At 44.1% G+C, this 11,624-nt stretch overlaps 2 protein-coding genes across 3 annotated transcripts in view; one reads left to right on the top strand and one right to left on the bottom strand.

Annotated features, from left to right (window-relative positions):
- Positions 1-4,399, bottom strand: part of nfyba (nuclear transcription factor Y, beta a) — a 9,212-nt gene extending 4,813 nt beyond the window's left edge. Inside the window, exons 1-3 of one of the 2 annotated variants that reach the window (XM_005935324.2) lie at positions 4,273-4,399; positions 2,359-2,452; positions 2,130-2,260 (exon numbers count right to left, since the gene is read on the bottom strand). In XM_005935324.2, the coding sequence (XP_005935386.1) occupies positions 2,130-2,260; positions 2,359-2,452 (225 nt within the window). In that variant the 5' untranslated portion in view covers positions 4,273-4,399. The other variant, XM_005935325.3, reaches the window with a different exon arrangement.
- A 3,793-nt stretch (positions 4,400-8,192) lies between these two features.
- On the top strand, positions 8,193-11,381 carry LOC106633287 (uncharacterized protein K02A2.6). Its single transcript, XM_014335164.2, has one exon. The coding sequence runs from the start codon at positions 8,193-8,195 to the stop codon at positions 11,379-11,381; it is 3,189 nt and encodes a 1,062-aa protein (XP_014190650.2).
- Positions 11,382-11,624: the final 243 nt, after the last annotated feature.

Genomic DNA, 11,624 nt, shown 5'->3' with positions numbered 1-11,624 from the left:
AAAACTTGCAACACGCCGTAACTCACCTCAGAACGTTAGCACGTCGGAGCAGTATGCATCACGTGATAGAGCGGCTGTGGCATGCGGGACCTGTCGGTGGTCTGGATAGCATTTGGAGCTTCGCTAGCAACCCGGCATTTCATCTCCGACAAAGTTATCCCCGAGAGAAGTAAAGCAAGTGTGTAAGTCCATCTCTGAATGTTTGTAAAGCATTCCTGCGTTAAGCTTAACAAGCGATATATGGAGCGACTGCCTCTTCTTGCTGCTACTTCGATCATGAAACTGCTTAACGATGTTTGCGACTGACGTCTTGTCTCTCCTCGGAACTGTACTTCATCTATGTAAGAACTGTGGGAATTAACAGCATACAAGTACCGTTGACCTATACAGTTACTAAACGAGCGTTACTCCTTTCTTCTGATCATATACTTACTGTATCAGCCCGGAGCCGAGTTGAATCTAAATTTCTTACTATTATAGTCATAGTCTTCCATTAGTGTCGTCTACTTTCAACTCGGCGCACCCAGGTATAACAACAGGAGATATCACATGCAGACAAGAAAATGCCGATGGGTTATCTTTGATTCAATCAAACAGAATCACGCTGAAAGCTGACCCTGGATGACTAAAGAGGTCCAGGTCCTGCTAAAGCAACGTGACTCTGCCTTCAGCTCTGGTGACAGCAAGCAGTACAGTGCAGCCAGATCTGAGCTGAAAAGAGGCATCAGAGAGGCCGGGGGGTTTTCACTAAGATCTTCACGCTTCACTGCCCCAGTCCTGCATCCTGCCGTGCCTAAAGTCGGCCACAATCGTCTCACTGCCAAAGTGTACCAACCTCAGCAGCCTCGACGACTGCCGCCCAGCTGCTCTAACACCTGTTATAATGAAGTGCTTCGAGAAACTGGTCCAACATCACATCATGTCCTGCCACATACAGAGCTAACAGATCAACTGAAGATGCCATTGCTACAACCAACACACCACCATCTCCCACCTGGAACAACAGGGCCGTTACGCCAGGCTGCTCTTTGTTGACTTTGGCTCTGCTTCTAATACGATACTCCCCGACAGACTAATAGTTAAACTGCTGGATATCGAACTTCCTCCGACCACCTGCTGCTGGATCGGAGACTTCCTGTCAGACCGTGTACAGCGAGTTAGAGTGGGCCCTCAGCCTTAACACCGGCTCTCCACAACTCTGTGTACCGAGTCCCCCACTGTACACTCTGTACACACATGACTGCGTCAGTACCCACCCAGATGATACCATCTTGGTAGGGCTCTTCTCTGGGGGCGACAAGACGGCGTACAGAGCTGAGGTTCAGAGGCTGTCAGATTGGTGTGTAGACAACAATCTGGACCTCAATACCACCGAGACAAAAGAGCTGGGAGTCGACTTTAGAAGGAGGAAGTCTGAGCTGCATCAGCATGAATGGTTAGTGTGTGGAAAGGGTCTCCAGTTTCAAGTTCCTGGGTGTGCACATAGACTCAGACCTCCAGTGGAGCTCAAACACCTCAGTGGTTGTAAAGAAGGCAAAACAGCATCTCCATTTTCTGAGAATCCTCAGAAAAATGGGCCTGAAGGAGCTGCTGGTCGTCTTCTACCACTGAAAGTGTGCTGACATCCTGCATCTGTGTGTGGTTCTCCAGCTGCACCATGGCACACAAAGAAGCACTTCAGAGGGTCATTAATATGGCCCAAAAATCACTGGACATCCTCCTCCCTCCCTGAATGGTAAATGGCCTGTATGTGTATAGCGCTTTACTCAGTCCCTATGGGCCCCAAAGCGCTTTACACTACTTTCAGTCATCCACCCATTCACACACACCCTGAAGGACTTGTACAGCACTAGTGTACTAGGTATGACTGTGCAATGACATTAAAGAGTGATCTCCCATCTCTAACGATGGCTGTCAAAGTAGCATGAGTGAGACATCTCACCAGACGGCCCTTCTTGCTGGGGCAAAGCTAGAAGAGGTGCTTATCGTAACAGTGAAAGCTATTTAAAGGTGGCCAGGATGAAAGTGAAACTGAGGAGGTTAAGAATCTCTTTGTGAGCTCAATAACATACTGTGTGAAGGCGTTATTATTTCTGTTTTCTTTCTCTTCCCTTTCATCCCTCACAAACCTTTCCAGTCTGAGGAACAGCATTCTTCATGATGCGAGCCACATTAGCAATGGGAAGATATATGTCCTGTTCCCTGTAGTTCTCCTTACTACTGCCGTCTTCATGGTCATTCAGATTCTCATCTCCATCATCTATGAAACACACAGAGAGTCAGCGCTATAAGAACAAAGCCAAAATGCACTTCGATGAAGATGATGATTTTATACTGACGCTTTGTTTTTTTCCTTACCTTCCTGAGGCTGGAGAACATAGTGACTGGAAGCCATGTACTCTCCAGTGATGCCCAGCTGGGAGGCGTCGGTGGTCGAGCTGTCTCCGTCCATCTGCAATACCACACAGCTGACTTAGTTATTTGGAGCTGTAGCACTACAGTAAACCTATGAAGCCTGAATGTAGCCAGCTTCTTAGAGCCACGCCTTAGGCATGATCTGAGTTATTTAGAAGGGTCCCAGCATGCATGCTCCTCTAGGAAGGAGAAGATGTTTTCCTTTGGGATTCAGCCACATGCTGTTTTACTATGCTCTGAGCTATGAAACAGAATAAATAATGCCTGCTTGCTGTTTTTCTCCGTAGCTACACTGTGACTCCAACACTCAGACTGACCTAGATATGTCTGACATGGGTGAGCACAAAAGAAAGTGCAGCTATGACCTGTTAAACAAACCATTTATCCATTTTATTTATTGATCTTTTGTTTGACAGTAGCAGACCTACTGTTGTATTGAGTAGGGTAAGGTGTTGTTTAAATGAACACAGAAGCTTTAAAGTTTAAAGTAATAGTATTTTTAAATGGATCATGATAATGATCAATGCTGACTGATTTGAGCATTTTTATCATAATGTTTTAGGCCATATGTCAAACCCTGCAATCAACAGCGAAACATACATCAAGGGTTGACCTAACAAGTGAAAGATCGCTGGTTCGATCCCGGGAGGAGACACAAATCCCTTTGGGCTTGTGTCAGGAAGGGCATTAAAAATAATACCAACTAAAAGAAGCTGTTACTGTAGCGACTCTTTGCAAATAAGGGGGCAGCTAGCTTTAATTGTTGCAGGTTAGGACACTTTAATTATTTTTTTCTTTTATTACGTATTAATTAACGAGGTCATTCCGCTATTCAATCAACTGGTAAGCTAAAGGCAAAGGCTACTTTATTATAACATCACATCTATCAGGGAGAGAAGGCCATCGCAATGTTTTTATAGCGTAATACTAAGTCATTCAACATTTCAATGTACACTAAATATCAGTAGCTCTTATTCGGTGGAGGTAACCTGGCCGTTAATAGTGCGCCAAACGTGTTTTGTGTTGTCACCCAATCCTGATACATGCGTGTGTTTTTGTTTTCCAGCAGACTGACTTGGCGGGTTTGTTGCTATTGCGTCTTGGTGCTTGTTTTAGAGGGTTTATCTGCATCCTGAGTTTCTACTAACGACTAGCTTGGTTAAGTAGCGTATTTCGGTACTCAGGCGTGTATAAGGAGGAATGCCACAATAACAGCGCTCCCTCATACTGTGCGCACTTTTATATCGGCCTGTGTGTTTGCACTGAGAAATGTTTAACTTGGCATGACACAGCTAGCTACCCACTGGAACTGTTAGCATTTATCTGAAAGGGAAAACGTAAAACAGCTGTAAGCCAACGGTGAGGCCAGCTTACGTTAGCCACATGCTAAATACACTGGAATGTGTTTGGCTACCGTGTGGTAAGTAGCGGTTATCATTTGTGACATTTTTAGCTAATGTTAGCTAATGTTAACCCGGGGATGGGGTTAGCCCGTGGCCTCGCCAATATTGGGGAAACCAGTGCTTTTAACGTAATGAAGAGAAGCTTTCCAGTGGACTGTTACCTTGAGTAGTTAACCCTATTCAGGCACTGAGTGTCCCTTAAATACATTCTCACTGCAGATCCAACGCAATTCGCGTCCGCCTTGGCCTGTTCTTTGTGGTGCACAGCATAGCAAGACGTGACCAGGGCCGAAATGTTTAGTAGTCATTTTTAAACTTTCACCCGCTGGATACTTCCTGATGAGCAGCCCTCATTCACCCAGACAACAAATAAAAAAATCAGACAGAGACGGACATTTCCATTCGAGCTAACGAGAAATCGGTTAGCAATCATTGGCCGGAGCCAGGAACAAACCTGCAATGAAGCCCTGGTTGGTTACCTTCCTGAGACGGCTGTTTGGTTGGACAGAAAATGGCTGCAAAAGGACCAGTCCCAGCGCGGAGCCGCGGCTGCAGTACCCCATCTCAACAGTAGAGGCCCGTGCTGCGTTCAGGACCTTCAGTACCGCACAAGCCAACATTTACATAGGAATGGTAGTTGGTACTGTTATCGAAACTATATGTCCAAGAAGTAACATAAACGAAGTAGAAAACCCTTACATCCTTAGATAAAGTACACATTGGTTATAATGTAATATAATGTAATCTCACAGAAAATGTAGTTCCTACATCTACGGCAGCAAATGAACGCATCTTGTAGCGCGTGGATTTCCAGAAAACGTCTACGTGGTCTGCCTACCGCCGCTGGCATATGGTATAATAAATTAATAATAAAAAAACAAGTAAAAAACGAACAAACACACACACACAAACCCGAAAAAAACAGCCACTCGAATTTTGTTTTAAAGCGGTTGAAAGGCGCAGCAACAGTAATAGTTCCAGACATTTCTGACTGAGATAGGTAGGCTTTTTCATCTCGGGGAGCATTTTTCAACCAAGTGCGACAACAAGTCACTATATGGTTACCTTGTGTTACACTTTATGGTTGTTTGTTTTGTGTCTGGGGCTTTCGTATGTCTGGGTCATTTCGTGTGCACTTGCTCAGAATCCCCAAACCTTGTTTTACTGCTTAGTGGCGGATGCTGAGTTGAAAATGTTATTCACAATTTTCACCACAAGATGGCGCGACAGTTAAACAGTCCATTAAAAAACCCCAGGTAGACACTAATTAGTTGTGATCAATTCTGATTGATTTTCATTTAATAGAAAAATAGTACCTAGGGCACATGTGTTTGGTTTTTCATTAATGAGATATGGCTTGCTTTCTGCTTTCAGATAAACTAGACGAGACGAGAAAGAAGGGGGAAATGCATATACTCATAGATATTTATACTCTTTATACAAATTGTTTTATTGAAAAGTTGAATCGTAAGATATTTGATGTTGTTATCCTAGCTATGTATAGCTTCAAATGAAGGAGTCTTCATAAAAACTGGAGAAGGTAGGAGAACAAATTTATTACTTACAACATACCACTATTAGGAACCTTTGCAATGACAGACACATTATTAGGATTTGTGGCATTGCTCACAGATAATGTGGAAAATCTTGGTTCTGCAAATTTAAAGTTTAAAACTTCTCACTTGGATTAGATGTTGTGACCTGGCCTAACTACCACTGTGACTGTGTATTTCCAATCCCAAAGAGTCTGATGTAAGCAGTTGCATGAGGTCAAAGGTGTTAGGAAGATGATATTTAGTCAAGAACTCAAAGATTTTCCTCTAGAATATTTGCAACATCGTGCTGTACCAGAGAAAACACAGCATCTCAAAGTCTCTCTCTCCCTCTGTCACACACACACACACACACACACACACACACACACACACAAGATCAGCATTATAGACAAAAACTAGAGTCACACGTCTGGGAAAAGGAAACTTTAGCTTATGCTATAAACCCACACACTTCAATGAGGCGACAAGCCCAAATGACTTTTAGCACAGATAAAATATCTGTAATGTCTGTAAACATGAAACAAATGAGAAGTCACAGGTCTTCAAAGACTGACTTAATGAGTCACTATACAGGGTTGGCCATTTATATGGATACACCGTGATATTAAAGTCCTGTTTGTGGCACATCAGTATATGTGAGGGGGCAAACTCCTCAAGATGGGTGGTGACCATGGTGGCCATTTAGAAGTCGGCCATCTTGGATACAACTTTTGTTTTTCCAATAGGAAGAGGGCCATGTGACACATCACACTTATTGGTAATGTCACAAGAAAAACAATGGTGTGCTTGGTTTCAACGTAACTTTATTCTTTCAATGTGCCACAAACAGGACTTTAATATCACCAACCATTCCCATTTTATCACGGTATATCCATATAAATGGCCCACCCTGTATAACAAATACTTATTTCTAAAACTCCTCATTCCTCAATAATCATTCTGTTCGCTCCTTCTCTTTTGAAAACCTCTTTTTAACTTTGATTACTAAACTTAATTTAAAATAATACTGCACTAGCTAAGTACTCTATGAGCACGCTCAGAAAAAGTATTTTTACACATTTGTTTAACAGGTTTGCAAGCACTTTATACAACCTACGTACATATACTGCATTTAAAAAAGGTTAGTCACAAGAGTGTTATCAGATCCAAGGGTTCAACTCACCTCAATCAAATGAGCCAAATCATAACAACAGTCAACTCAAGGTGCTACCCTACAATAATACAGAGAAAACCCCAACAATCAAACAACAACCAAGCAATTGGCAAAAGTGGGAAGGAAAAACTCAATTTTAACAGGAAGAAACATCCGGCACAACCAGGCTCAGGGAGGGGCGGGGCCATCCGCCTGCAGCCAGTCGGAGGTGAGGGGGAGGAAGACAGGATAAAAGACGCGCTGTGGAAGAGAGCTGGAGATGAATAACAATAATAACAACTAATGATTAAATGCAGAGAGGTGTGTAAACACATAGTGAGAGAAAAAAGGAGAGCGAACAAGAAGTGCATTATGGGAAGCCTAGTACAGCACAGCCTAGGCCTAGTGATCATGGGCAACGTGAACTCGTTACAGAATAAGATTGATGAACTGTGCGCTCTGAACAACCACAGACTATACCGTGAGTGCAGCTTGTTTATCTTCACGGAGACGTGGCTAACCGAGCTAACGCCGCAGGCTAACGTAGACCTATGCGGTTTCACATCCGTGAGAGCCGATAGGGACACGCAGGCCAGCAGAAAAAGCAGAGGTGGGAGACTCATTGTCTACGTTAACAACAGATACTGTAACCCTGGACACAAAAAGAGAGCTAATCCAGAATATCACAACTGGCGACGAGGATTCTAAAGATTTCCACAGCGTGACAGAGGCTGTAGGAGGGCTGTGTTCACATGTAAAGAAAAAGACAAACCAAGACGTTTTCTTCACGGCTGCAGCGGAACAGCTTTTGGTGAGCTAACATGGCGATGCATGTGGGTCGTGTTGAAGAGTATAATGAATCGAAGGAAGATTTTGAGTCATATTTGGAGCGGTTGGAGCAATGGATGTTGGCAAATGATGTTTCCGATGAGAAGAAAGTGTGCACGTTTCTCTCTGTGATCGGAGCAGATACATACAGGCTGCTAAAGAATCTTGTGTCTCCGAGGGTACCGAGTACCATGGGATATGCAGCGCTGACTGGGGCGTTAAGTGCGCATTATAAGCCGACTCCAGTGGTGATAGCTGAGCGTTTTCGTTTTCAGAAACGTAACCAGAAAGAAGGGGAGGCAGTTTCTGACTATGTTGTCGCCCTGAGGCAGTTGTCAGCCACATGTGATTTTGGACAATATTTGGATGAGGCCCTGAGGGATCGTTTTGTTAGTGGGCTGCGTTCTGATGCTGTGCAGCGCAAGCTACTATCGGAAAAGAGATCTTACATTTCCACGTGCATGTGAGATTGCCGTATCCATGGAACTCGCTTCGAAAAATACGATGGAGTTCTCAGGACGCCAGGACCCTCACCACGTAAATGCCTTGACAAATGCTCCAAATTTTTTCAACAAAGGATGGAAAGGACAGAACAGGCAAGAGGGCAATAACAAGCCAAAGAACTGGAAGGGACCTAAAAAAGACACAGGAATGAAGCAACCATGTTATCGTTGTGGTGGAAAGCATTCAGCACGTGAGTGCAAATTTAAGAGTGAAAAGTGTCATGTTTGTGCAAAAATAGGACACATTGCACGTGCTTGCAGGAATAAAAAATTCAGTCAGCAAACTCAGTATTTGGAAACTGAGGATGAATGCTCAAGTAGGAATGATGAAGCTGAACTTTTTGGAGTTTATTCAATGTACTCCATCACCTCCAGTGAGAAGGGATACACAGTGGATGTTGCGCTTGGGAGCAAGAACACCACCATGCTGCTGGATACAGGATCAGCAGTGTCGGTAGTATCAGACAAGTATTATCAGATGCATCTCACTCATTTCCCTATAAAACCAGCCAGTGGGCTAAAGCTCAAGTCCTACTCAGGCCAACACATTGCTGTGCGTGGATATATTATGTTACCAGTACAGTATGGGACTCAAAACATCACCCTACCACTGATCGTTGTTCAGGGAGACAGACCAGCTCTGATTGGACGAAACTGGTTAAAGAAACTACAGCTGAACTGGAAACAGATTTTCACAGTACACAAGGTACTGGTGCAGAAAGAAGCAAAGCCAGGAGTACTAGAAGTGATTCAGCGCCATCAGGCAGTGTTTTCGGATGACCAAGGCTGCATAAAGGGATTTAAAGCTAGAATCCACACTAAACCAAACACCACACCAATTTTCTGTAAAGCTCGCCCAGTTCCTTATGCACTAAAAGAAGCTGTGGAAAAGGAGCTGGACAGATTGGAAAAGGTGAAGGTTATTTCAAAGGTTGAGAAAAGTGAGTGGGCATCCCCTATTGTTACTGTGCCAAAGGCAGACAAAACAATTAGGATATGTGGTGACTACAAAGTCAGTGTCAACCAGTGTGTTGAAGAGGAAAGATATCCACTTCCAAATACTGAAGATTTGTTTGCCACTTTAGCTGGAGGAACATCCTTCAGTAAACTTGACCTTTCTCATGCCTATCAGCAGCTACAGTTAGATGAAGAATCAGAGAAGTATCTGGTCATCAACACACACAAAGGTCTCTATAAGTACAATCGCCTCAGCTATGGTGTTTCCAGTGCTCCGGCTCTTTTCCAGTCTGTGATGGATCAAATCCTTCAGGGGATGGAGCATGTGACCTGCTTTTTGGATGACATCCTCATCACTGCTTCATCTGAAAGGGATCATTTGAAGAGGTTGGAGGAAGTACTCACACGTCTGGAGAAGCATGGTGTCAGAGTGAAGCTTTCCAAGTGCCACTTTCTTCAGAGCAGTGTGGAGTACCTGGGACATCGTATTGACAGGGATGGTCTGCATCCTTTAGAGGAAAAGGTAGCAGCCATAGCAAATGCACCAGAACCAACAAACGTCACTGAACTGAAGTCCTTTCTTGGTCTTCTAAATTACTACAGTCGATTTTTGGAAAATCCATCCACCATTCTTCAGCCTTTGCATAACCTGTTGAGAAAAGATGCTAAATGGATTTGGACCATGGAATGTGCAAAAGCATTCAGGGATGCAAAAAGTCTACTGCTGCAGAACAAAGTGTTGGTGCACTACAGCACAAATCTGCCATTGAAGTTAGCCTGCGATGCATCACCTTATGGATTGGGCGCAGTCATCTCTCATGTCATGGAAAATGGAGAGGAAAGGCCTGTGGCTTTCGCATCAAGAACATTAACTGAAGCTGAGCGAAAGTATGCCCAGATAGAAAAAGAGGCCCTTGCCATAATTTTTGGAGTAAAGAAATTCCATAAATATCTGTATGGAAGGAAATTCACCCTCATAACAGATCATAAGCCACTGCTGGCTATACTAGGGCCAAAGTCAGCTGTCCCAACACTCGCTGCACTAAGAATGCAACGCTGGGCTCTTATTCTAATGGCATACAACTATGACATTGAATATAGAAGATCAGCTGAACATGCTAATGCAGATGCATTGTCACGTCTACCTCGGAATACGCCAGACAACATTGCCGCTGAGGGAAGTATCTTCTATTTCTCACATGTGGAAGAGCTACCAATAGTAGCTAAAGACATTGAGAGAGCAACCATGAAGGATCCAATCCTCAGCAAGGTCTGGAGCTACACCATGAATGGGTGGCCGAGTTATATGCAAGACGAATCACTTAAGCCTTACTTTACACGCAGACACGAGCTGTCAGCAGAACAAGGATGTGTTCTTTGGGGACAACGGGTCATCATTCCACCGGTTTACCAACAGAAAGTGCTGGAAGACCTGCATCATGAACATCCAGGTATCTGTCGTATGAAAGCACTCGCTCGCAGTTACCTGTGGTGGCCAGGCTGTGATGGTGATATACAAGAACTGGTTCAAAGCTGCTCAGTCTGTCAGGCTGTACAGAAGTCACCACCCGTTGCACCACTCCATCCGTGGAAGTGGCCTGAGAGAGTTTGGCAACGGATTCACATTGATTTCGCTGAAAAAGGCAAGCAGTACTTTTTAGTTGTCATTGACAGTCATTCAAAATGGTTGGAAGTGTTCCCTATGCCATCCATTACCTCACACAACACCATTGAGGTTTTGAGAGGGTTATTTGCTTCATATGGACTTCCAGAAGAGCTTGTTTCAGACAATGGACCTCAACTTGTGTCAAAGGAATTCAATCAGTTTCTGGAGTTAAATGGGATCAGACACACAGCTGTTCCTGCCTATCATCCTGCATCAAACGGGGCAGCAGAGAGGTCAGTACAAATCCTGAAACGATCCCTGATGAAAAATGTGCTGGAAGCAGATGGTAAGGCCACATTGCCACTCAGTCATCGTTTGGCAAACTTCCTTATCATGTATCGCAGTACACCGCACACTGTGACGGGTCGTACACCAGCAGAGTTGTTCCTGAAACGTCAGATCCGGACTCGCTTCAGCCTGCTGAAACCTGAACTAAGCAGACACATTGAACAGAAACAGTCTGAGCAGAAGCGACACCATGATTACAAAACCCAACCTGTTCGTGTTTTTTCGGAGGGAGACGCTGTGCGTATCCGAAACTTCAGGGGGGGGGAAACAAAATGGACTCAGGGAACAGTTCTGAAGAAAATGGGAAGTGTTACTTACCTGATACAAGAGGGACAGAGAACACGCACAATACATGTGGATCACCTGTTACCATGGAGACAGACTGTGGAGAAACCCCCAGTTATATTTTCACCGGTTTCAGAGGGACGGCCAGAAGTGATTATGGACAGTGTTGTTCCAGAGATACCACCAAGTCCACCTGGGATTTTAACATCACACTCCTTACCTCCTGAACCACCTAAACAGACAACCGATGAACCACCAGTATCCACCCCAGAAACCACCCAAAGCCCATCTGTGGAACGCAGATACCCAGAGAGACGCAGAGTTCCCCCAAAGAGACTGAATCTTTGAAAATGTAGAGTTATGTTTTAGTTATTTACTGCCAGTTATTTTAGAAGTGAAGAGTTAATAATGGAAGTAATGGCTACATTTGTTCATTGTTCGTAAGGGCCACAGAATATTTCTTTTTGGTGGGGGCAGTGAAATACATTCTTTAAAGGGTTGCTTACTTCAATTACAAATCTAAAAGGGGAGGAATGTAATAGAGTGAATTGTTGCCCCCCAGTGGTAAAATACAGAAGTGCCTGTTACAGG

The sequence above is a fragment of the Haplochromis burtoni genome, unplaced genomic scaffold (genome assembly GCF_018398535.1).
Source record: "Haplochromis burtoni strain Fernald_Lab_line unplaced genomic scaffold, NCSU_Asbu1 Contig_193, whole genome shotgun sequence".
In the NCBI taxonomy this organism is placed as follows: domain Eukaryota; kingdom Metazoa; phylum Chordata; class Actinopteri; order Cichliformes; family Cichlidae; genus Haplochromis; species Haplochromis burtoni.
The sequence above is the reverse complement of the archived record's forward strand: the minus strand, read 5'-3'. Positions and strand labels throughout refer to the sequence as shown.